We start from the raw sequence: 27,473 nt of genomic DNA, 5'->3' as shown, positions 1-27,473 counted from the left end.
TTATCTGCAAATTACTCTTGTACAGGAAAGGAGCCTTCTGTGATATCATAAAGACTAAACTTTTTTGTTTTCCCATATCAAAAACCCAGATGTAAACAGAGTTATTGCTACAGCTACTATAATTATTACCAGTACATGTAGTGGTCCATGTGTTACTGGTACTACTACTGTTAGTACGAATTCTAATCATCTTCTTAACAGTTAAAATGACCATTTTAGCCTCTAGGTGACAGCACTTGCACTTTACACGTAGATATGTTTTTCTTTGCGACCTGATGTCACATCTAACTGACAAAGCATTTCAGTGTTTTGCTAAAGTATATCAAAAATATACTGAGAATGGAAAAAAAAAAAAAGAATCTTAAATAAAAACCTAAAATCCATCATAAAATGATCGGAACGTCCTATTTATAATGCATTGATTAGAAATGTCGAATATTTTAAACAATAAACAGTAGAATAAAAATAGAAGTTCGGTATAGAACTGTGGTTTTATTATTATTACTGTAATAAAAACGCCGCGAAAGCTCTGAAGTGATCGGTTGATCCATTGACAAACGGCACGCACACGTCACTTCCGGTCCTGCCATTTTGCAGCTGCAGATCAGTGGAGAGTTGTTGCTGCTGCCTCCGCTGCTGCCGCCGCCGCTGTGCAGGAGAGGGTTAACATTAGTGTTACGGTTGTTACGGTTTTATTGTTCTTGTAGCGTGAAGACAGTTCACTCACGAAATGTCGGATTTCGACAGCAACCCATTCGCGGATCCGGACTTCAGCAACCCTTTTCAGGTAAAGAGAAAATCAACCGTTTCCCTTCATCGATATCAGTCAGTTAGTTAGGCAGCTAAGCTAGCTAAAGCTAACACACCCAGCCCTGCTGAGCAAGTGTCCTGGCTGTAAATATATACGTTTTTCTTATTAATGCAACAGAATTTAATCCTCCTCTTAAACCTACATTGCTTCTAATTTACATGTATTCGTTTCATGGCGGTTATCACGCCTATTAGCTCTGTTTAATAATTCCCTTAATACAGTTGACATCATGTTATCAAGCGCTGCCCAATTTCAGCAGACTGTTCTGGATTATTTACATATATATTTCAGTTAATAAAGGTTCGTTTGTCGCCAGATATACTGCGTCTGAATTATTTTTTGTTTTATTTTTCCCTTTCCCCAACGTTAACTAAAATCGGTTCGTTAGCAAAAACGTATTCACAGGCTGAATCCCAAAAGGCTGTGTGCTCCCTCCGTAGGTGCACTAAATAGGCTGAGAAAATAACGGACCCTCGTGCAGTGTAGCGCACAAAGACACCAGGCAGTGAGCCGTTTGCGATTGAACCTGCTGGTCCTGAGCTTTGCTGATCATGTTTACTGACAAGGAGCAGCCAAGGCGGCTCAGGTGTCTACTTAAAGAACTGGGACCGATGCGCATGGCAGCTGATTGTTTTATTTGGATATTAGTATCTTGGTAATATAGGCTAATCCTTTTTTATTTCACAGTATCGAAGTAAAGGCCGTGCTCACCTGCCATGTCCTAATGGTGCAATCACAAAGCTTAATCGCACTTCTCTTAAATGGACATGGCAGGCTTTTCTTACATTGTGCGGTCTTGCAAATCGCCCACACTTGAGTCATTTTCAGATTAATCTTTCAGATTGGTTTAAATGTTAAGGTCTGCAAAATCAGCTGGCCAGTGCTGCAAGTTCAGTCACATGATTAAGATCTCCATCCAAATCCAAATCTGTGTGCTGTTCAGAAAATACGGATCATACAGCAGTCACTCGGTGTATTTTACAATGTATATGTACACTATGCTCTCTTCTTTTCTTTTTCTTTTGCTTTGCAAGAGTACTATCTGTGTCACAAACAAGATCTGGTGTTTTTGCACTGTATGAATGGAAATGAGAAATGACTGCACAGCGTGTCGCTGTAAAAAAAAAAAAAAAAATCACCCCAGAACATACGGAGTGTGTCCATCTAAATGCAGACCAAGCAAAAACATTTTAGCTTTCTGTTCTGGGGAAAGAAAAAACGTAGCGGATTCATTCAGTGTACGGAGCAATCCTGTCTGCTTTAACTTGAATCATTGTGGTTCCAGTAAAGGATGTGCTCCAGTACATGATTCGTGCTCAGAAAAACTAAAGCCGTTGAAGTACTCTTGTGGCATTGAGGTAAATGATTTAGTTGAAGGAAGTTCACCCGCTCATCAGACCAGAGAACTACCTTACGTGGGTAGAGACATCTTGTCAGAAAGAGATGATTTTTATATTCAGTTATTTTCTATGGTCTGATTTAATGAAGTGATTAAAACAGACTTTTTTCTGCCTCAGACCTAATACCACCATCTCATCATCTGTTATGAGTCAAAAGTGCTCAAGGGTCAAAAGTGGCATTGCGTAACAAAACATAACCACTTCTGATTGATGATTAAAGTGTTCTGTGATTGCTGAGGTTGCTATTCAGTCATGTTTGAATCTACAAAATTTACGCAGCTGGAACTTCGGGTTCATCTTATTATTCGAGCAACCCTGCTTTACGGAAGATTTTCAAATCATATTATTCAGGCGTAATTTCGCTCCCACGAGTAAAGGTGTCGTTCTTGCTCAGTGAGTCGCCTGGTTGCAGAATGTAAAACCACAGTGATCTCCGGTGGCTTCATCATAATGCGACGTTGCCGAGTATGAACAGCGTCCATCTTGCCTCTGTTATTCTGTGGCACATAATCCAGGCATTAATAGCGGTTGTTGTATTTCCCACAGCAAGCACACTTTATAGAATAACATCATTTTAAGATGCTCTACCGAGTGACTCATATTGCCAACAGCCGTTTTTAGGTAAAGAGCTGCTTCAAAATAGGGGTGCGATGAAATCTTATGAAGAATTTATGGACAAACTAGAGACAGCTTTGCAGCATCTGCTTAAAACTCTTGAATATGTTGCTGAGAGAAATCGATATTTGTACATTGCTCGGACGAGAAATGCAAAAGGCCCCTGTGTTCTGCACTAGATGGACAACAGGAGCTTTAAAGTGAACACAAGTTTAAGATGGAAGACCAGAGAATGTAAATTCTACTAAAATAATAGCTCTAATATCTATACTTAATATGTTTAAATAGTGCACTCTTGTTGCATCGACTACAATAAGCTATAATTGTGTTTGTAATGGTCATGTTTTATTATTAATTTGTTATCAGCCTGGTCTAAAAGAAACCAGATAGAAACAGAAGTCCATTGACGTTAAGACTGTAGACGTACATGGACGGGACGTCCACCATTTATCTTACCTTATTAATGTTAGAGGGATTCAACACTTCTGGCCATGCTGTTATGTGGAAATAATCAGTCTCGGTGGTGCTTTGGGTCAAGCTGCATCACACCACTCCTGTCATCGATTAGTTTCCTATATCGGCGCACCTCGTCGTGGGGTTTTCCTTACATAGCCTATTCTCCAACCTAATCAGCAATTGTAAGATCTGAGCTGCTTCTCTTAAAAAAAAAAAATCCTTACTCTGGCTTCATACTGTTTGGTGAAAATGATTAAGCAGTATTTTTTCTTTCCTCAGCTTTTGTTATGAAATGCAGAAGTGCCCAGATGTTTATCACAGCACTGACCTCTAAGCCGCGTGTGCTTTACGTTTACCTGCGGTCCTTTCCGAGATTCTTTTAACATGAACACAGTCCATGGTGCTGCAGATTCGCATGGCCACTCCACTCCACGTTTTAGATTTCGGATGGAACCGGCTTACTTTTCTCTCCTCTCTCCATCCTTTTCTTTTTCAATAATAAAGCAGCGCATCTGTTTATCATCCCTTTAATCACGGCCTGCCCTCTCGCCCCCCACAATCAAGACACCCACACAAATGCAACCTATGAAAAGCTTCACAATCCTCACCATCACACATGGCTTCATTACCATGACATTCACACACACACACACACAGAGAGAGAGAGAGAGAGAATGCCTCAGTGTGCATCAGGGATTCTTAGAGGTGGCAAGGCTTATAATTTTACTAAATAAAGAATAATAATAAGACGTACAAGACGAAAAAAAGTCCTTTAGAACTTTTTGTACATTTGCAATGTAAGTGATCTTCACATGACAGCTGCAGTTTTGGCATATTTTTGTCACACAAAAAAAAATCTGTGGAGTTTCCACCTCACATCATGGATTGTTAATGAATCTGCTGCTGATGTCTTGGTAGCAGATACCACAGCACACCTTCAGAGCTCTTGCGGAGTCCATGCCTTATGGATCAGAGCTGTTGTGGCTGCACAAGGGAGACCTACACAGTACTAGGCAGGTGGATTTAATGTTCTGGCTGATGGGTTTAACCGAGGTGTCTGCAGTATGAACATCGGCTCGGTCACAGAGCAGGTCTTACACGTTAACTGATCCACTGAGTGACGTACTTTATGCTGTTTACCTGGCACCGACCTGGCACATGGACTTTAGACACAACTCGTCTTCCAGCGTGTTGTCATTGTGTTTCTAATGCATTGCATAAATTGGCAAGTCGGTGAGGATGTTCGTGTCAGAAAAGCACTAGGAGAAACATCATAATCATAAATGGAAGATTAAGAATGATATCTTGTATCATGGAAAAATGAAACTAAACAGTCACACATTCCTGTGATGGAAGAATGTTTTTAATGAATGTTCAGGTCTCTGATCAGAGCATGGATTTGATCAATAATTCATGATCCTCTGTGCTCCAGTCAGAATTACAATATTATAACCTTTTTGCCTTGCTAAGGTGAAAAAGCTTCCGTTGCTATTATAACGCCATTATAATTTGTTCTTCACTGCATTTAATTTATTAGGGAATCATTATCCAGCGTGTCCTTCACGGTTTCCAGCAGCATCCAGACCACACTGGGAAAGCCTGTGATAACATGTCGGCAAGGGTTACATACAAATAACAAACAGGGAGCTTGTATTGCAACGAGACCTGGTGGTAATTACCTAGTCAAGCACTTGGCCACACTCTAGGAACATCCCTCAATATCGAAGAAGCACTTTGACTGACAGCCGCTGACTCAGCATGAAAATACGAAATACAGTGCTGGATGTGAATGCTGAATGAGCCATAGCCGAGCAATAGCCGAGCCACAGCACCTATGTGCTACGTTACGTGAGCCGTGCCTGCAGAATGGTGTAGACGGTCTGAGCTATAAATCCATGCCGAGTCTTAATGTAGTCTGAAGGATGACTTGCTCAGCTATTAAACAGGAACGTTTTGATGATGAAGGTGTGATTGCTGGGAAACTGTTTACTGCCAAATGGAAATATTTCAATATTTAACACAATAACACATGTTTCTTAACACAACTGTAAAGTAACACAACTGTGAAGCTGTAAAGTTCAAGCTGTAAATTTTTTTTTATCTTGTATAAATCAAAGCACCTTAGCCATTCAGGCAGCCTGTTACTCTGTGAACTGAAGATGGAGGTTGGTCATCTACTAAAGTACTGCTTTGTTCCAGATGTGGCACAGTGCTTTATATGATTTGGATCTGTAATCTGCAAAAAAAAAAAAAAAAAAATACGATACATTAAAAAATGGAGAGAGAGAAAAAGAATCTAAGATAAATCACATTAGAACTTTTTCCATCCTCAGTATGCAAAGCAATCAGAAAGGCTTTGGGGGAAAATAAGGGGGGAAAATGTTCCGGTAAATGAATACTTTGGTAAAGCATCTGTTGTACTCAGTCTTTTTTTAGGGTAAGACTCATAACATTTCCCAACTCTTTCCTGCAAAAACATTCTAGATCCATCAGATACTTCCGAGTCCTCTGGTCTGCTTCGGTGAATTCACAACAGACTGTAAGGGCATCATCTGTTGTATTGTATGCCACCAGAAGCTATGTAGTTTTATATGAAATTTGCAATAGGTGTTCAGTTTAGGTGAATATTTATTATTATTATTATTATTATTATTATTATTATTCAATGTGCATAATCTGCATTTTGCTGTGGGAACTGTAGACGTTGGTCGACATAACTGGACTGACCAGTATACCAATTTCACTGCAAAGCACCTTGAATGTTGTTTTTGTCCATCTGAAGTGCCCTAGCCAAAGTCTGTCATCAAAATGATTGGTGTAATTACCTCCCAGAACTGTCTCTCACTATTCCGAATCCCAAACATCAGGCATCCGTCTCCAATCGCAGGATAACACGAGATGTATGATAGCTTTTCGTCTGTAGACTTTAAAGTGTAAGCAATTTATTGTATACAAAAACATCCATTTGTATAGCTCTTTTGAAACAGTTTCCCTGGAAGTGATGGTTTTGTTCTCTTGACCAGATGGAAAGGAAACAGACGGTGCTTTATTCACAAAGGAGTCATGTGATAATTTTTTCATATAAGTTAATTTCGTAGCTTGGACGGAAACATAGCTATTGAGCGCCAGCATGTATGCGTAATAGTATGTGGTGATGAAACCAAGCAAAATGAAGTGCAGAGCAGACATGTTCAGAACATATCCAGTAACGGGTAATTTCCAGAGAAGACCAAAAATCGAAGCCGAAACCTTTTCTTCTTTTTTTTTTAATCTCCATAATGTCACCATCTGCATCTCCTGTTTGTCTTCATTAATGCAGTTAATGATCTAATTAACTAACTAGCTTGCCATATGCTAGTATATTACATCAGCTACTACGTTTTGGACTAGCTGATTAGGTATCCAGGCAACTGGGCAGCACATTGGCGCTTACATTTGTCCAGAGAGTGTGAAGTGCATTCAAGTGTCGGTAGCTGTATTCCTGAGCACTGAGTTGCTCAGAGTTTTTCATGCGGACCACGGCGCAAATACAATACCGGTATATCCAGTCAATAAAGCTGGAGCGTGAGGAAGGAACGAAATGGATAGAAACAGGATGTGAAGCGTGTTTGCAGTGTTTGAGCCTGCAGGGTCACGAAACACACACGCACACGTCTGACTTCTCATACATGCTCCAGAATAACGAGCTGTAAAGAGATGAGTGGGTAAAGAAAGGTGAAGCAAGGCAGAGGCGGATAGGGAAAGAGATGAGCTGGGAGGTAGAGCTTTAAAAAAAAAAAAAAAGAGTGGAGATAAAGCATGAAAATGTCATCTGATAGATATGATACAGCCAGTACTGTAGATGCTGGGGATGTGCCTTCTGCCTAATTTAAATCTGTTAACAAGAGCAAAGAATACATCTTTAGGGGTTTGTAATCCAATATTGTTTTGTAATATCCAGCAATGAGATTTCGGTTTAATGGCTCAGCTTGTAGTCCTAAAGTAGCAGCTCATGCCCTTACATGTTTATTCATTCATTCATCTTCAGGAACTGATTAATCCTGGGCAGGGTTGCAGAACTTCTACTGGGAACTCAAAGCAGCAGGATAACACCATAAAGCTACAAAAACCTTCTGTTCTAACTGTAGCAGTGAGGATTTTATTGGGGACTCGATCATGCTGGTTTAATGCCTAGTTAGAGTAATCTGCGAGTACAGATATTTCCGAGTCTTACTTACTGAATTGGTGAATAAAAAAGGAGAGGAACGGCCCATACGAGCTGCAAGTGAACCCGGAGTGCAGTGCCTCTTTGTCTAAAATAGGCTAAGGTGCAGTCACACTACACTTTCCTTTCCACTGACTTCCATTCATAAGCATGTGAATGCTGGAGGCACAGAAATGAAAGTTTACTGCAAAGCAAAGAAGAACTTTCTCATTTTCCTGCGAATTTGTATCATGTGACCAATAGAAGGTTGATGCATCACAGCGTGAATCATCAGAAAAGCCAAGATGGAGGACATACTCATTGCGCTGTCGTACCATCACAGCACAGATCACAAGAGGAGTTTTCTGGTTGGCGTGTCGTTGCTGCATGAATTTGTACTAGTGTTCACTTTAGATCCATTAACACAGATGCATTGGCCAGTGAATTCTCTAACAACAAGAAAGCAAATATTGGAAACACATGATCAGTAAGATGCTGGTCATTTTCACAGCAGTGTCCAAAGAAATTTCACATGCTGGAAATCTATCGCTCCTTTAATCTGCATTCTAATGAACAACATTCCAGTGTGAGTGTAATATCTGACCGCCTGATCCTGCCCATGTGCTTTGAGTTAAAAGAAGAGGTTAAGTAAGCGTTCATGCACCAGTTTGTCGGATTTGATTATTCCAGGCACACTATATGGCCAAATGTTTGTGGACCATCTGACCATCACACTCATTTGCGGTTCTTCTCCAAACAGTCAGAAATTCAGAAGCACACAATTGTGTAGATTATCTTTGTATTCTGTGATGTTACAATTTCACGGCACTGGTATTAAGAGACCCAAACATATTGCAGCATGTCAATGCTTCTGTGCACAAAGCAGCTCCATGAAGACACTTGAAGATTTGCGACTGGTCTGGAAGAGCCTAGACTGAAGAATCTCAACCCCATTAGACACCTTTGTAATGAACTGGAACACCAGACTGGACACCAGACCCATAACATCAGTGTCTGATTCTAGTGCCTCAGAATTCCCAACAATCATGCTCCAACATCTAGTGGAAAGCCTTCATAAGAAGTCTTTTTTATTATCGCAACACATATATCACAGCACAGTGGAATTCTTTTCTTCGCATATCCCTGCTGAGGAAGCAGGGCAGCTATGATGCAGCGGAAAAGGGTTAAAGGCCTTGCTCAATTGCCCAACAGTGGCAGCATATCAGTGCTGGGGCTTGAACCCTGACCTTCCAGTTAGAGCCTTAACCACTTGAGCTACCTCTGCCCCTAGAAGAGTGGAGTTTATTATAGCAGCAAAAGGAGACAGAGTCTGCATTAGGATGTACAAAAAGGACATGTGGGTGTGATGAGTTCTCTACAAACATTTTGCTGTATAGTGTAAGCCTGTAAATGCCTTTAAAATATCTGTAAAGGAAAAACCCTAATGTAGATCATTGGATGTTAAAATTCTCTATCCAATAGTCATTAGTTTATCAATATCTGCATTACAAAAACTAAATTCCTGTGACGCATCATCCCTCCCTCAAGGATCCCTTCGAAGAGCTGCCCAGATCCAGGTCATACTCGTGTGGATCCTAATCAGCTACCACCGGTGTCAAGTTTCCTTCGTTAGAAACAGGACAAATTGTACACTAAAGGCAAACCACACACACTGGTGTGGAAGTGGATCTTAATGGCGTAAGAGCAGTTGGGCATCACTGATCTGTCTTCTTATAAAGACGTTCTGTACTTGTTTGAGTTTGAGTAAGCTTTGTGGGGATGTGTGTGTGTGTTTGTGTGTGTATTCGTGTCTGTGTGTGCACACGGTTCATGAAACATTCATTGTTATACAGTCTGAAATATTCATAGCGCCGGCCTCTTGATGGCTAGCCAGAGATGCCCCAGGTACTCAGACCTCCTTCAACAGCATGCCTACAGTTTGTCAGGTATAGGACCAGAGTATTAATTAAAACACATTACTTCCTGCGCCGTCTTGCTATTCAAGGAAAAAGAAATGTCCCTTCTTGTGTTTGGTCACACAGATTCTTGCTTTTGCCTATTTATAGAAAGGGAAAATTATTGGAATCATCGTTTCCCTGCCAGATGGAAATTATAGGCTGCAACTCCATCAAATATCCCCCTACTGCTTGAGAGTCGAGAGGGAGAGAAGCCTTCAAACATCAGCTATATGCCTAGTCTTTTTTCATTCTTTCCCCATTCTATCTTTTGCCACTTTATTTCAGTCCTCGTCACGGTTATCCAGCCAGTAGTCGCAGGATAATCTGATTTAGCTCTAGCTTCGCAGACGCCGCTAGAGATTAACGCTAAGCAGGAGAAGGAATGAGCTTTTGCAGGAGATTTATAGGACATGATTCTGTAACTTATACTTTTGTCACAAATCATCTCTTCTGCAGGGCTTCACAGTTAGGGTTGTGTGATAGACTTGTTAAAGAAATAACTGGTTAAATTAAGCTAGCTAATGTAACAAAATTTTAAGATGTATACATGAATAGCAGGTTCACTATTCTTTTTTTTGTTTGTTTGTTTTTTTTCTTATTTATTTATTTAGTTTCTATTGCCTGAAAGCTTCACATTAAGACTAGGACAAGGATCATGTATCATGACAAAATGGAAAAAGCCAAGCAAGCATTTGTTTTTTACTTTCATTCAGTGTTTCAAAGATGTGGATTACAAGCATGCAGTCAGGGTTGCCAGATTGCAACAAAAGTCCATCCCTATCTATAATTAAAAAATTATACAAGCCCAAAAACCATTGGTGATTTGACAAGGGAGTTATATTTTTCTTCTGTTTTTCCAGTCTCTGCATGGGGAAACATGTTAACAGCAGTGTGCACACATGTCTGATTTATTCATAGTTTTGTTTTTTATTGTTGTTGAAGTGAAAGGCTGTTTAAAGGACCCCTAATTTTTTCCTTCGTTTACAGAGTCTAAAACAGTCTTTAGTCTAAAACAGTGCTTAACAAGTTGATGCTGTAAAAGCTGTCATGTGGACCTGCAAGTAGGCTGCGGTACTGAACCCAAGACAAGAGTTCAGTTCCACTGGACCTGTGCCATGATTCCCGTGAAAGTGAATCCTGTGAGTGTGTTTTAGTCGATGACGACATCATTAGTTTCCACAACACACGTGTAGCATGAGTGACAGGAGAATGTTGTGAAACACAAAAGAGGTGAGATGTCTTATTGTGCATAAAAGCACCAAAATAAAGTAAAAAAAAAAAAAAACTATGGTGAGCTATGTTCTAAATGCGGTTTGTGATGACGTGAGATTAACACAAATGCACCAGGGTTCAACTGAATCTGAATCGAGTCTGAAACCAGACCAATGCTGCAGGGGCACCAAGAACAATCATACTCAAATTCAGACCTCAGCAAAAGTGTCGAGCATGAAAACCACCTTAGTCTTGGCCAATTCCCTCCCTCCAGTCAGCTCTCCCTTAACAAATAACTGCTACTAACCAAGGAGGGCAAAATCAATCACATGCTGCCTCCGAGACAGGTGAAGCCACTGCTTCTTTTTAAAGTGCTGCTCATGCGGCGTCTCCGAGCATCTTAACACAATTGGAGGAAAGTGCTATTCGCCCACTTCCACATGCATGAGCTCACTATTGGCTGGTGGCTATTGTTATGAAATATAAACAACCGTTCCATGGGTTGGAAAAATCATTAATGTTTTGAAACCTGGTTAGGGTGCTTCCTTAGTGACATCAGATATAAAGAAGGTAGAAAGCTTGCCAGAAAGTGCCTCAGGATGTCTTGTTCAGGAGGTGAAAAATGTTGGGTTATGCAAATTGTTGCTTATTGTTATAATTTGTGAATGAAAAATATTTTTAGCTCTAATAACCCCCCCAACACGCACACCTACTACCGGTTTAAGTTCAAATTCGGTTCCCGAATGGTTAGAGCACTGACCAAATACAGACAGTGGCATTGTGCCTCAGATAGCAGTAAGTAATTCGCTCATTCATTTATGAGGTAGCATCAGTAAGCTTTCATTCCTGAAACTCTAACCCTTTAACCATAATGTAACCTTTTTTAAAAATTAAGGTGTGATTTTAGCAGCCGCTAGAAGTATTCGAGTCACGTGCACAGCATTATCTCATGACGCTCCAGTCTCCATTCAGAAAGACTCCTGTCTTTTTTTTCCCCCAGTTCTACGTGTTAGTAGGCTTTTAAAATAAAAGCGTTTAAAAAAGCTTCACATTGAGACTAGGTCTATGCATCAGGACTGTGATCCCACATAACATAAGCAAGCATAAGGTTTAATGCAGTAAAGTAAGTATGAATCTTGCAGTCAGGGTTGCCAAATCCACCTCAACTACAATTATAAAAAATCATATCTAGCCCCAAATGTCTCTCCATTTGACAAGGAAGACATGTTTGTCTCCAGTCTCTGTGAAAAAACACATTAGCAGTGTAGTGCACACACGTCTGATTGATTCATACTACTTTTCCATTGTTGTATGAGGATATTACGTCATTGTTATACATGATGTTATAACACATTTCAGTGCTTTCAGTGCTTCAGTTTCTTTTCAGTTACAGCTCTGCATGTAGTCTGTCTTATTATACATTTGAAACTAAGTAAGTTCAGACCTTTACTCTTCATGTAATTGAAGGCAATTTAGAGAACATGTGCTGCATGAGAGAAAAATGCTTCCTGTTAATACACTTTTGCTTGCTGTTGGTCTCATAACTCATCTCAGGATAGTAATATTTGTTCACGTTGGCCACGGAAGTAAGTTTGTATACAGGGTTTGTATAATCGTCTTTTCTCACCGCTCTGTCACAATCCACACTCGCCTATTATGTCAGGAGTCCCTCCGATTAGTGCCAACAGCATTCGCAGCTCTTTCACTCTATAAATGTACAAACCATCAAAGATTTTAGAGTTTGGGTGTTGATTTAAATCACTAGTCCATGCGTTACATGTGTTATTGGCAATGTTATACGTTTTTGATTTTAAGAGACTTCTGTTAATTGCTGCAACAAAGCCACTAGAAATCATTCATTTTCAATAAGAGCTGGTGACTTCCACTGACATGATCAACAGCAACTGTTGGCAACTTGATGTGGGCCAGAGATGCGACAAAGTTGAGAAACATCTAAACTTTTGCACTTTTTCATTGTTCGGATTAAATCTATTTCTGTTTGGTGATTTTTCAGTAGTCGTTCTCGTGGTTAAACTTGGCTAGATACTATAAAATGACGATCCATGCAGGAAGCATGTGTTACTTGCTTGCTAGCCATACTGTAATCATACCATTTGGGTATTCATTACGCCCTACGTCCACAGTAAGGCAGCGAGAAGTCCAGGAAAAAAATAATAAAAACCCCATTTGGCAATACTTCGGTGCAGAGAGAGCAGCAATGTCATGCTGTGCCTCGAGACTAAAAAAAAGTCCCAGTCGTTCGGTTCTTACCCTTACGTGGGCAGGAGCGGGCGATCAGATATACAGCTTGCCAGACTGCAGGACAGTATAAAATATCAAGCTGACATTCAATAGACCTTTCTGTTCATTATTTCTCAAGCCCTTCTACTGATTAGACCATACTGAAGAATTTATTCCTCCAAACTTGCGTTTTACCAAATATCCGTTCAATAACTAGTAGCAAATAAGCAATAGACAGGTGACAAATTAAAGGGATAAAAAGGAAAAGAGTGGCTCTGTTATGGGTTTAACCGTGGGGTGCTTTTGTTCACCTCGGTTTAATACAAACGTGTTCTGACTCATCACCTTTATCCTGCTACGATACATTTCTGCCCTGATGGGTAGGGTCTCATCCCCATCGGCAAGGCACAAGAGCTTACTGAATCTGTAATATAATGATGTAAATCACGTGTCCACAATAAGCACATCTCAGCACAGTTTAACACCTTTTTTTGACGTGACCTCCTAGGTGATGATCTGTAACAACTGACTCTGGTGTGTGTGGTGCTGGATGTGTTCACTATGCCGTTTGTAGTGCAATGGAGTAGTAAACGCAACAGACGTACTATTTCTGTGGCTCTCACCAAGACAAAGGGATTACTGCGAATCAATGAGTCGAGTGATGATTCTGTTTTTAGCAGAACTGCAGAGGTTATCCTCAGTCTGTTTTATCCCGGATTAAACTTCTTTGTTCTCTGGGTTTTTCCAGGATCCCTCGGTGACGCAAGTTACGCGAAACGCGCCACCCGGCCTGGAGGAGTACAATCCATTTACAGATACAAAACCAGTAAGTCTCTTTTTATATCACATTCTGGATATCGTATGATTTAATATTAGTTCATATTTATGCTGTATTTGCCATTTTTAAAGGTGTTGTTTGCAGAATTTCTCACCTCATAACAGATATTTGATAACATAACTTTAATTTTCTTTGAATTTTAACACTTTCTTTCGAATTTGGACAATACCCTACTGTACGGTGTTAATGTTTCATTTTGTTGTGTTAGGCTCCACCTGGCTCAGGTCCCAAAGTCCCACCCACTGCTAACACACAGCCAGCCATCATGAAGCCCACCGAGGAACCACCAGCTTATTCACAGCCCCAACAAACACAGGTACAAACACATCGATTCTCATTCCACCAGCACGAGGGAACGTTCTAAGCACACCTACAGTGACTGGGGGGGCTTACTGCCATACCCAAAGCAACAGCTTCACACTAGGGCTTTTCACACCTGAACTAGTTAATCCTGGGTCATTGTTAGTCTCCAGGTAAACAGAATTGTGGGTTATCTTCATGGATGTTTCACACTGCTCATACTTTACCCAGTGGCTAATATTTAATCCTGGTTATTTATAATCTAACGTTTTACATAGTACTTTCCTAACCCTTGAGTTAATATAAGAACTTGTGTGTGTTATGAAGTTTGTCATGTAGTTGACCAGCCATTTCTTGATATCCAGCTTCCACTCAATTTTCATTGGGTCACAGCTATGGGGACTGTCGAAATCCTAAACAAAGTTGCCAGGTCTCAGCAAAGATTCTAACCCAAACAAGCTTTAAGAATTATAGCACTGAAGACTTTTTCTCATCGCCTACTGACAACACTCTATAATCCCTCGTTCCCTCTGCCAATCTTTACAAAATATCTTGTAACAGGTGAATGGAAATGGTGCTGTCCATGATAGATTCACTGTCTGCCAAATGAATTAGGTTTCATTTCAGTTAACTAGCCAAGCTGCTAACTAGTTTGTAACTAGCCTGAAAAAACACCACTTGTGGACTTTTTCCACCCACAACCTTTTTTCCCCCAAAAGTAGTCCAGTAGCTCAGCAGTAAAAACTGCAACTTTGAGTAGAGCTTTTTGTGTGGGTGTGTATGTTTGGCCTATTCATTTTCATGTCATCTCTCTGTTTCCTTAACTGACTATTGCAACATTTATCAACTTATCTTGCTTATATGACTGGCCATGTCTTATTTGCCCAGGCAGTGTGCTGCACATGATTGCAGCCTAGGAAGAGTACTACCATATTAATGCCATATTTAGGGCTGTGAAATTTGGCACACTGATTAGAAAGGGTTTAAGGAACATTATGACCAATTTTGGGGCAAGTGCTGCCAACCCTCATGCACCATCACTGGGTCAAATTTGGGAATTTTGATATTTCTAACGGTTTGCCCAATTTGCCAGCAAATCTGACAACAAAGCCACCATACAGGAAGTAAGGAACAACCTTGCACCGTGACACAAATCTTGGTTGGTGTCTTCAGGATCGTGCCCTAAGGCTATTCAACAAATTTTACAATAACAGGCTTCTATCAAAGTGCCATTTTACTACTTCCCCTCCAAATTTTGTCCAGTCTTCACCAAATTCACATCATTTTGAGACCTGTCTAAACAATGGTTTTGAAGCAACGTTCATATTCAGACCCCTCTCCAGGTATAAGTTTTGTTTGGATACTTGCCCAAAGTGGGGGAAAAAAGGCCCAGACTGATGGAAAAAAATAAGTAACCTGGATGTTTTTAAATTAACGAGAGCACCATATGTCACAGCCTGACTACCCATTTGTTCATCTAGATATTTCCTCCTCCAGTCAGATTATTCCACCACTGTCTGTGGTCAAAACATGCGTATCATTGGTAACATACATATCAAACTACAAGTCCAAGTTGAGTTTTCCTGTGATTGCTTAGCATGTCTGTTAATGTGCTATTCACAGAGAGGGGCGCTTGGCCGCCAGAAATGCTGCTTGAATAATATAATTGAGTCTGTAGCCATGTTGTTGTATTTTAGGAAAGACAGCTTTGCAGAGATACTTTTGACAGTGAATAACATACACAGTCAAAGAATGATGCAGGAAAACAAAACATCCAGAAAGTTGATATGAGAGGTCAGAGGAGAATAGCCAGACTGATTCGAGCTGTCAGGAAGGATACAACAATGAGCAGAACAGCATCTCAGAATGAACAGTTTGAGTCTTTCGAGGCAGGTGGGTCTCAGCAGCACAAGACCCCCTCATGTTCCTGTCCTGTCAACCAAGAGCAGGAATCTGAGGCTGCACCGTAAAGTGAACAAAAATCAGTACTTGGAAGTGAAGGAGAGCAATTTGTTCACAAAAACACAGATTCCTTCATGAACGAAACACTACTCCCAATCACTTCATTAAGAACCTTATTAGGAGTGAATTATGTTCATACCAATCAATCATCACTTAAACACCACAGCCTACTTGAGTATCGTTGCTGACCATGTGCATGCCTTCAAGACAGTGGGTTCAGTGTTCTTCCCAGTCACTGGATCTGAATCCAGTATATCACCTTTGAAATGTGATAGAAGATTCACAGCATGAAAGTGTACCTGAAAAATGTGCAGGAAATGTGTGATATGTCAACATGGACCAGAATCTCAAAGGAATGTTTCCAAAATCCTCTGGAATCCATGACATTAAGACTTGGATCGAGGCTGTTTTGTGAACAAAATGAGGCTCTACCCAGGATAATTGTAGTGCTCCTAATAAAGTGCTGAATGTGTAGGTGACGTAGCAGGTTCAGCTAATTATAAGGGTTTGTTTTCCTTGAACTAATTATGGAAAAAGTTTGTTTCAATCCATAAGGTACAAAGATTAGACAGATACAAAGACGCACACAGTCAGGCCGTGTCTCCTGAGACAGCACACTCCGTGCTTATAACAGATGCGAGTGAGTGTGAAGACCAGTGTGACAGGCAGGAAAGGAAGACAGGAGCAGAGAGAGAGAGAAAAATGGAGGAATGGCCATCATGAAACCTGCTGCAGGTCTTGTTGTAGCTGTATTTTGAATAGGTAAAAACACTCTTTATCTTTTTTCTCTTTTACAGCATTTAAAATCCAGTAGAATATCCACCACAGTGAACGTCCACTAGGACCTGCTGTGCCACATAAGGTCATGTCGCTACAGTATAATACAGCTTAGTTCCCTAGACGGCTATAAAGCGAATAGATAAATGCTTTAAATGTTTAGTAAGACAAAAAGATAATGCTCAAACAGTGTTCCTCTTATAGTATAATAAGAGAGTATCATATTGAAGGAGTCTCTTTGTTTACACTCGTACTAGGGCTTTTCATACCGCACTTAACCCATGGGTTATCGTCTCACCCGTGTTATTTAGAAGCGGGATTAGCACCGCCTTTTACATAGGGTTATGAAGCTGGGATGGTGCTACTTACACGATGTTAACCCCGCATTGCAGAGCTAGTCATGTCCAGTGTGAAACGATGCAGTGTTACAGTTAGATGCTTAGCAACAAGACAAGAGACATGCCGTTCTTTAAACCGGTCACAAGCTATATTTATCTAGTCATTGGTGTTGACACAGCGAATATGCAAATAAGATGGTTAAGCCAGGGTTTAAGAATGTACAGTGTGAAATGTCAGATTATGAATGCCCCAGGATTAGTTGTTGGGAAAATTATGAGCAACCATGAAATAAGATAAGGATTAAGAAATACGAATTCTGTTTCCATAGGGTTTACCATGATCCAGGGTTCACTAGTTCAAGTGTGAACAACCCTTCTCTTATTCTGGGATTGCGTAGTCAGCGGATTGTGTTGTAAGTTTGCTTTGACACTGGAAAACAATCAGGTTACAACTTCTAATCCTAAAACATGTGGCAAGAAAAGTGTACATAAAATATGAGCAGCTTCTTCACCCTGTTTCGTTTTCAGCACTGTGCATACAAATATTATTAGACTTAAGTAGATTAAGTATAAGTACTGGATTATAATTTACATCAGCAAAGTATGTTTTCCCCCATAGAAAAGTGACATCTAAAAACCCCCTTAACCAGCACATGGTACACCCCTCAGCCATCAGGGACATACGGTGGGATGTTTAATTCAGCATGGCCAGAGGGGGGGAATTGAGCATTGCCTGAAAAGGGGGACAAACATGGGGAGTGATTTGATTTATTCATTTATTCAAGTCTCTTAATGCAGTGATAAGCTACAAAATATGACAGTTGACACATAAAAGACCAAATCTGAATAAATTCTAAACATTGTGTAATACATTTAGAATGAACAAGGTGTGTGTGTGTGTGAGGAGAAATGGTGCCAGCTAGAATTTGGCTGTAGGGGGAAAAAAAAAACACATGGTCACATGAGGAGTTACATGACCAGGCATAGCCCTATGCAAGGATCACTTGACCAGTCATAAGGAGGTTGGGGGGCACTTTTGATCCCTGAAGTGACGTACACTCTTCACATTGTTTGTAGGACCTTGTAGTGCCAGAAGGTTTGACAAAAGACAAAAGTTCTTTCAGCCAGCCACCAGATGAGTTCTATTGTCAAGTTTGGTGTCATTTAGCAACAGTGCATAAATGAAAAACAGAACAAAGAGCACCCCACAGAAATACCTGTAATATTCTTGAATCTGATTGGGCAGAAGAATTGTTGATTAGTTTTCTGTAACAGCAGCTCTGATAGTAGCGTCACAGTTTAGTCATTTAAATGTTGAATGAAAGGCTGGTGAGGAAACAACTGTTTGTAGCGCCTATATCTTAAGTGATAACAGGAACATGTTTGCAGACATAGAAAAATTAACATTCATTAATCGTTATTTTTCTATGAACCGCTGAACTGAGAGCAGTCATAAGGCACTGTGTCAACTTTATATACCTTAAATCCAATAACGAGTCAGAAGAAGGAACTAATGTTAATCTGAGCACTTGTTCGAGAGTTAAATTTCTATTGTAACGATGCGACCATGAGGAAACCCCGCTCGTTTTCTGAGCTTCAGATGAAAATCATCATACAGAGAACCTACATCCTGGTTCTTCATGTTTACTTTGAGTTAGTCTGTGGCGGAGCTGAAATGCCGGTGTTTTGGAGCAAACAAGAAAAATCCACTTAGGTTTCTTCACTGCAACTAAAAACAGGCTGTGGAGGCGAACCGAAAGGCGCTAGTATGTCCCTGCAGGGGGCATAGCCCACGTAAACACATACACACACCTGCAGGAGACCTAACACACTGATTCAATAATGTTTTTATCAGTCCACTATCAATTTCAGCTCCTAAATGCTTTTTCCTATATTTCATATCAACTACATCATTAAACAGTCTGCTTTCTGCACAAGGGAAGCAGAGTGTGTAGGAGGATTTCGTCAACAGGAAAATACTCTGTTTTCACAGCAAAAACATTGTTTTCTTTGGGTATTCATGGAGTTACTCTCTTGCAAGTTTTGTACGCAGAATATTGGGTTATCAGGTTCCATCAGTTGTGTAAATAGATGGCTAAATAAAAGGCTACATGAAACCCGGTGCATACATGACGTTTTTTTATTGTTCCCTTTTACACTGTATGTGTGTGTGTGTGTGTGTGTGAGAGAGAGAGAGTGTTGCTGGATTTAATCCAGGAGAGATGACAAGTGCTTGTTAAATTCCCCCCAAACATAGTGAAACCTAATGCATTAACATAATATAACACATATAACAGTATGGAGTTTGCGTCTGTTGACCAGATTCCCTTTGTCACCTTTTCAACATGACTTGTAACGGGGTGCATTGTAATGCGGTGTGTGTGTGTTGCAGGATCAGGCACGGGCCCAGGCCGAGTTGCTGAGGAGGCAGGAAGAACTGGAGAGGAAAGCCGCAGAGCTGGACCGCAGAGAGAGAGAGATGCAGTCACTCAATGCATCCGGAGGTGTGGACTAAATTAGCCACTTACTAAATGAAGCACATTTTCTTGTGCTGTATCATATGTGAAGTCTTCGGTTTCTTCAGAATAGCTAGGCAAATTCAAGATATATTCCCCTTTTATTATGCTTTTTCTTATTATTAAGTAATTCCTTCTTCTGATATAATGGGAAGGGAGAGGCCAATTTAAATGCAAAATAAGGGTTACGTGATCTAAATGGAAAAACTTAATTGCTTCAAGTGATTAATAATTTTACATTCTACCATTTCTCTAGTAATCTAAATTACCTTTCCAGCTGCTGCATTTCTTTTATTCTGCTTGCCTGGGGACAATTATGGAGAAAATCACGCCGATAAAATTAAAACTGATATCTAAGTGTTAACAGTTTCTCCCGTTTGTCTCTCTTTTCACTCAGGGAGGAAAAATAACTGGCCACCACTGCCTGAGAAGTTTCCTGTGGGTCCATGTTTCTACCATGACATATCAGTGGACATCCCGGTGGAGTTTCAGAAGACAGTTAAGATCATGTACTACCTGTGGATGTGTGAGTGTCTTTTGTCCAATCATAAGCCACTTCTCTGAAGCTGTTTGAAGCTAAAGGTCTTTTTGTTTTTTAAATGCAGAACAAAATACTTTCTGTCTTTCAAAGTTGCCGTAATTTGTTCAACAACGTTAGCCAAGCCTGCCATTTATTCTGTGACCGAAAAAAATCACGCTCAGCTACGGTTTTATCTTTAGGCAGAGATGTCCATTTTGTGATGTCCATTTTGTCTGAAAACAGATTTTTCATATATTTTTTTTCAAAAGGTTTCACCTGTCAGGTCTTCCCAGACCATCACACACTTTGAAAGCATAATGCACACATCAGAGGACACAATGCAATCATCATAGTCAATGTCCAAAAGACAGACAGACAGAGGACACCTAATGCTGTTTGCAGACAATGTGAATAGAAATCTGTGGTTGGGGATTGAGGTATGTGAGTGATGAATTCTCACAAAATAAATTTTAGGCTCGGGACTGTTGCTATGCAGGCAGGTTTGGACGTGCTAGGACATCGTAAGACCATGAGAGAATTTTAATTTCAGTTGAATTCTGCACCTACTTGGTGTTGTAAACATGTAGCCCTGCGCACAGCTTGGCACACTTGAATGATGAGGTGAGGTGAGCTAAGATTTGTGTGAAAGTATTTTGGTGTGCTTAGCATGAACACACACACACTTGAAGATTCATAATGTTGAATTAAGCTCTAGAGGAGTAGTAGTTTACTCCATGAGGGGCAATACAGAAGAAGATAAAGTGTCATTGAGCTGCCAGTGTGTTGTTTCATTACAGCACACTTAATATGTTTATCTTCATCTTGTATGCCGTTGTCTGATATGGCCCTGGTGGCCAAAAATGTTTCACAATCCAATTTTCCTCAAATCATTCAATATGAATGTTTATCAGTAATTATTGTATGTATTTTACAACACACCAGACAACAGAGGAGGACTGTTTTAGGATTCTAATCAATGACTCCATGGTTACCAGTGAAAACTGTACAGCTGAAGATTGGAAAAAGTTCTGTTTCCTTCACTGTAGCTTCAGATTCCTGTCCTTGGCTGACAGAAATGAGCTGGTCTTCTGCCGTTGTAGCCTCAATGTTTAGCACGTCTTGTGTGCTTTCATGCTTTTCTGCTTATCATGCATGTATAGCATGGTTATTTGAGTTACTGTAGCCTTCCTGTCGGCTTGAACAAGCCTGGCCCTTCTCCTCTGGCATCTCTCATCAACAAGGCATTTTCATACACGTAGTTGACACTCACTGGGGTTTTTTTTTTGTTTGTTTTGTTTTGTTTTTTTGCACCATTTATGTATTAACCCTAGAGACTGCTGTGTGCAAAAAAATTGCAGATTCTGAAAGAAAACCCCTCAAACCAGCCCTTCAGTCATGCCACAGTCAAATTCACATTTTCCCCATTCTGATTTTTAATGTGCACGTTATCTGAAGCTCTTGACCTGTATCTGCATGTTTCTATGCGCTGCACTGCTGCCGCATGATTGGCTGACAGAATTAATGTTTAAGGGTACAGGGGTTCCTATTAAAATGGTCTGTGACTTTACCTGACCACTTATTCTGCACATTTTACCGGTGATGCACCAAACTCTCCATGTTTCATTTTCTGTAACAGATACAGCGTTTGTGTATTGCTGAGATGATTCACCGTTCTTAAGTGGAGCTCCAAATTAGATCTGCTGTAACATGATCACACGCTCCTGCTTGCCTAAATCATTAGAGAACCAAAAAATGGACTGTTTTGTAAAAACTTCTTTTTTTGAAGTCTTTTGAGAGATTTTATAGCTGTTTTTGAGTTTCTGTTTAGATTATTGTTTAATGAAATATTGTAATTAAAGGCTTTCTTTACATATTTAATTTATGCTCTTTATACAGAGAAATCTATGTAGAGTTGCATTTAAAAACATGAAAAGACTTGTGTGAAGTGATTAGGGAGACTTACATGCTGTGCATGCTGGCCAGGCAACTATGCGTGAAAAACTGATAACTAGTTTTACCCAGATACATAATCTACCTGTCCTGAGTGCCTTGGCTAGACGTTTTGTTCACAATATCAAAACAGCCCATGGAGCATGAAGTGAGCATGTCACACGGGTGTGTTATTTGAGTTTGTTTGTTGTGTGATGGGTGTGACATTTGTGATAAGACACTCTTGTGTACATTTTGTAAGTGGTTAAAGCCATTTCTGTAATCTGATATGGACTGAGCTTGAGTTTGCTTGATCATCACTCCTCACACTCACAAATGCTTCTTTGCCACAAAGCAGGAAGCACACAGTTGTCTAAATTGTCTTTGTATGCTGTGACATTACAATTTTCCTTCAAAGGCCCAAGTATGTTCCAGGACGATAGCCCTGTACACAAAGCGAGCTCCATGAAGACACGGTTTGTCACAAGGTTGCTGAGAAACAACCAGAGTGTCCTGAACATTCACCTTTATGATGAACTGGAACACCGACTGCACCCTAGATCTCCTCATTTAACATCAGTGTCTGATCTCATTAACGCTCTAGTGGCTGAATGAACACAAATCCCCACAGCCACATTCCAGACTCTAGTGGAAATCCCTACCAGTAGAAGTAGACTTTATTATAATAGCAAAAAGGAGACAAAGTCTCTAACCGGATATTCAGCGAGCATGTGATTGTGATGTGTCCACAAACTTTTGGCCGTATGATGTATTTTACATCTTTCTTAGCCTTATTAATTTGACTACATGTCAAATTAGGATTTTGTTCTGAACGTTTGTGCCAGATACATGTAACACAGGCATTTTGACTCCCATGTAGGAGCAAGGTGTTTAGCTAGTTTAAACAAAACAAGTTTATGAACAGAAGTAATACAATCATGAATCATTTTAAATCAGAACAAAATTAAATTGGATTTCTAACTTGCCATTGTTCAACAGGGAGGCACACATTTAAGACTGGATTCTTGGCTTATTTCTCTAGCAATGAATAATTGAATCACCCTTTTCTCCTCTCCATTTTGCATTAGGCTGCAGACAGAAGGATTAATATTGAATATGACATGGATGCAGACAAATGAGTTTTTATTTGGGGTCTAATGTCATTGCTGTGCTCAACTAAACCGCTTTTGTCATTTATTTTTATTCATATTCATTCCGTTTCTAAAACGCAACAGGGCTAATTCAATTCAGTTTTCCGTCTCATAAGAATACAGAATACTGGACATGGAGTTTGACTCTTATTGTGCAAGTCAGTGGTGACAGTTGCAGTATCACCCTGGGGAAGGAACCAGACTCCACATGGATTCCATCCTCTTCTGGATGACACCTGATACTCTCTTATAACTGTGTACTGTAAAGTCAAACAGTAGAAGAATGTTTTTAGTAAAGTAAAGGATGTTCAACACAGACTTGGTGAATAAACCAGTAGATACACTTGTATTGCCAAAAGTTTTTGGACACTGCTCCAAATGATTGAATAATATAGAGTTGGCCCGCCCTTCTCAGCTACAACAGCTTCAGCTCTTCTGGGAAGGCTTTCCACGAGGTTTAGGAGTGTGTTTATGGGAATTTCTGACCATTCCTCTAGAAGTGCATTTGTGAGGTCAGGCACTGATGTTGGACAAGAAGGCCTGGCTCACAGTCTCCACTCTAATTCATCCCAAAAGTGTTCTATCGGGGTGAGGAAAGGACTGAAGTTCCTTCACACCATGTCTTTATGGACCTTGCTTTATGCACTGGTGTGCAGTCATGTTGGAACAGGAAGGGGTCATCCCCAAACTGTTCTCACAAAGTTGAATTGTCCAAAATGTCTTGGTATGCTGAAGCATTAAGAGTTCCTTTCACTGGAACTTAAGGGGCCATGCCCAACCCCTGAATTCAATGATTTGGAGGGACATCCCAAAACTTTTGGCAATATCGTGTATTTTACACAAATCTATATAAGCATTGGGCATCAGATATGGGCAGTAATTTATGGGTTTAATCAAACATGTCCAAACAGCTCATCAGAGCTCCAATTAAGTCCTTTGTTTCTTCAGTGCTTTAACCTCATACTGCATTTTGGTGAGGGTAAAGTGCTAAATGTGGGAATGGTTTCACTGCTATACTATACACTGACTTTGGTGAAGATTTGTTTTTTTCTGTGTTTTTTTCCCCAGTCCACACAGCAACACTGTTCCTGAACATCTTTGGCTGCTTGGCATGGTTTTGCGTCGATTCGTTGCGTGGTGTTGACTTTGGCCTGGCCATGCTGTGGTTCATGCTCTTCACTCCCTGCTCGTTCGTCTGCTGGTACAGACCTCTGTATGGAGCATTCAGGTAACATTCACACAAACTCCACTGAATTATCCTGACGTTACTACATCTTCAGTGTAGCGTGACCTGCTCTGAACAATTAATACAGTGTAGTCTCTTTATGTGGACCTTTAAAAAGTGTTTTTAAAAAAAGGATGTACTTGTTCACATGGTGAGTTATATGATAGGTGTCAAGTGGGGAAATAACTTATTATTCCACAACGAGGGAATGACTACTGCTATAACATCAGTTGATAAGATGGGTAAACCTATGAATATATCCAAAAAACATGGTGTTTATTAATAAATAAAATATTGCTAGCACTGGTGAATGGCTGTGGCATAAGTGAAAATATAGGAAAATAATCAACCTCACAGTTGATTGTTTTCCTATAAAAGAATCTCCCATGTTTTATTTCTTATGTATTTTATATGAAACATCAGCCTATATGTAAATGTAAACTAGCACAAACCGACTGTAATGCATGTGTTTGGTCAGTAAACACAGACACGTTTAACAATACTCACTTTCTCTCTTTCTCTCCTCACAGGAGTGACAGCTCTTTCCGCTTCTTTGTCTTTTTCTTCGTCTACATTTGTCAGTTTGGTGTCCATGTGATTCAGGCCATTGGCATCACAGGCTGGGGAGTCAGGTATTCCCACATGCACATTCCATATTATGCTAATGTAACTCTGCGGATGGAAATGAACATGAAAACTCTGTGTGTTTGTGGTGTTTATTCTTCTGTGTGTGTGTGTGTGCCTAGTGGGTGGATCTCGGCATTAACCGGCCTTAATAAAAGCATTCCTGTCGGCATCATCATGATCCTGATTGCTGCGTTGTTTACCGCTTCTGCTGTCATCTCCCTCATCATGTTTAAAAAGGTAAACTTGCTTGTCTGAGATGGGAAAGTTAGTGAGTGGATAAAGAGAATCTTCAATAATAATTATAGAAGCTAGTTTGTGGAATTAATGGTGGTGATGTGTGTCATACAATTTCTCCAAGCTTAGGGGGTCTCTGTAGTTTCTTTTTCCAATACAGAACCACTAAAAGTTTAACTATAGACATTTAACTATGTACCATGATGTAATGTAACGTAATGTGTTTGTGTAGGTTCACGGGCTGTATCGGACCACTGGTGCAAGCTTTGAGAAGGCCCAACAGGAATTCGCCACCGGCGTCATGTCCAACAAAACAGTTCAAACAGCGGCCGCTAACGCCGCCTCAACCGCTGCTCGCGGAGCGTTCAAAGAGCAGTTCTGATGGGCCGAAAAAGAGCAACAACAACAAAAGAGGGCCCAACTTCAAGCTCCTCCCACTTTCCCCCTTTTTTCATTCTTTCTTACTGTACTCCTTTGACATGTGAGTCATCTGTAAGCCTGTTTCAGATGTGGAGGATCCCCGACTCCGCCCTTTCATCGACTTTGTGCACTCCATTGGCTCATTGGCTGACTGAGACGCCACCCCCTTCACTCAGCAGATGCACTCCACAGGCTGTTACGCTGAGACTGTGTGTGTGTGTGTGTGTGTGTGTGTGTGTGTGTGTGTGTGTGTGTGTGTGTGTGTGTGTGTGTGCGCGCGCGTGCACGCTTGTTATACCCCAGTCACTCTCCAATTCTCCAATCTGATTGAGAGTGTGCTGAATCATGCACCTCATTAAAACAAAAAAAAAAAACAGGAAGTGATGTCAGCAAGGATTCTGTCCACTTGCTGTAAACATCCAAAGTGAACAGAGCCATCCAAGTCATCAACACAATCTGCTAATATCTCACACCAACAAGCATTTCATTCTTGCCTTTCATTGGCCAGAAGGAATGTCCCTCACCGTATGCACCCAGTGGGAGATTCAGGTGGCTCTTCTGTTGCTTTTTTTTAATCTCCAATTCTGCCTTACATGCTGTTCCTGCTTTTATGAAAAATAAGTTGAAGCTCCTTCACTTTGCTTCTGAGGCTTGTTCAATGACCTACAAACACAAGAGTTGCGTTAGACATGCTTGTGAAGCTCACTAAGCCTCAGTCCAGGTCTTGATTCTGAAGTTTTAGGGTGCTGATGTGAAGTAAAAGCCCTAATAGAGGACGATACTATCTGCAATGAAAGCCTCCCACTTCTGTTTCACTAATGGCACGCTTCTGAAACATAGAAAAATTGAGAAAAGATGATACCATACTAGTTTTGGAGTGTGTGTGTGTGCCTGAGAGAATGCGTGTTAAGTGAATTTGAGTGAGTCTTAAGCTGTTTAACTCCACGGCAAGTGATCTCACTTAGGTTTATGAATTCAAGTTGTCTTATCGTTTCTGTCCAACCGGACACTTTAGGTTTTAGACTATGTTTTTGTATTTATCATTAATTAATGCAACCCTGTAGCTTTGAGCTCTGAGAAACAACTCCCAAGATTATGGGTTGACTGTGTTTTGAGACTGCATTTGTGTGTGTGTGTGTGTGTGGAGGTTTCAGTTACTTCTCTACAGTATTCACTTCAGAACTGTTACTTGGATGTTAACACACAGACACACAGTCACACGAACACGTTACTATGAGACAGTTTTCCTCATAGCTTCGTTTTTAATTGTCGTTCCACTTCCTTTTGCTATTGTAGGGTTTCTGATTCTATCATCTCGAGATGAGCTGCTGCAAGTCGTTCTTCCTTTTTTAGAACTTCGTTTCAACAAATGGCACCTGAATGTTCGTTCTATATTAACGCGAATCAAGTTGGAAGGTCCATAGGAAGATGTAACGTGAGCCTGTGCGTGCGTGTGTTGCGTTGAATTGTGGCTTTTAAGTTGTGATTTTTAAACACAATGACATTATTAGTTGAAACACTGAGGAAGTGGTGATACGAAGTCCGTTCGAGCAAACCTAAGGGATATTTGTATATTTTGTAAAAAAAATTTAAAAAAATTAATAATAATAATTGACGAGTGGTTGCCTGTCGTCCTGAATAATTTCATCGTACTGTACAAATGCACTCTTGTCTCCCTCTGCAGTCGCATGTCGAGTAGTTTGAGTTTTGTATATTTATTGTATTAACACAGGAATAAAATAAGAAAATGAACTACTTAA

At 40.3% G+C, this 27,473-nt stretch overlaps 1 protein-coding gene across 1 annotated transcript; it reads left to right on the top strand.

Moving 5' to 3' along the window:
• Positions 1–587: 587 nt before the first annotated feature.
• Positions 588–27,473, top strand: scamp1 (secretory carrier membrane protein 1). Its single transcript, XM_058415880.1, has 9 exons — positions 588–787; positions 13,625–13,702; positions 13,923–14,030; positions 19,484–19,595; positions 20,005–20,133; positions 24,276–24,435; positions 24,963–25,064; positions 25,179–25,296; positions 25,526–27,473. The coding sequence occupies exons 1-9, from the start codon at positions 731–733 to the stop codon at positions 25,673–25,675; spliced, it is 1,014 nt and encodes a 337-aa protein (XP_058271863.1). The 5' UTR covers positions 588–730; the 3' UTR covers positions 25,676–27,473.

The sequence above is a fragment of the Hemibagrus wyckioides genome, linkage group LG18 (assembly GCF_019097595.1).
Source record: "Hemibagrus wyckioides isolate EC202008001 linkage group LG18, SWU_Hwy_1.0, whole genome shotgun sequence".
Classification (NCBI taxonomy): domain Eukaryota; kingdom Metazoa; phylum Chordata; class Actinopteri; order Siluriformes; family Bagridae; genus Hemibagrus; species Hemibagrus wyckioides.
The sequence above is the reverse complement of the archived record's forward strand: the minus strand, read 5'-3'. Positions and strand labels throughout refer to the sequence as shown.

Coding starts and splice junctions, on each gene's coding strand:
- scamp1 (XM_058415880.1), top strand. CDS start 731: ATGTCGGATTTCGACAGCAACCCATTCGCGGATCCGGACTTCAGCAAC. Junction 19,596..20,004: donor GTCACTCAATGCATCCGGAG/GTGTGGACTAAA, acceptor CTTTTCACTCAG/GGAGGAAAAATAACTGGCCA. Junction 24,436..24,962: donor CCTCTGTATGGAGCATTCAG/GTAACATTCACA, acceptor CTCTCCTCACAG/GAGTGACAGCTCTTTCCGCT.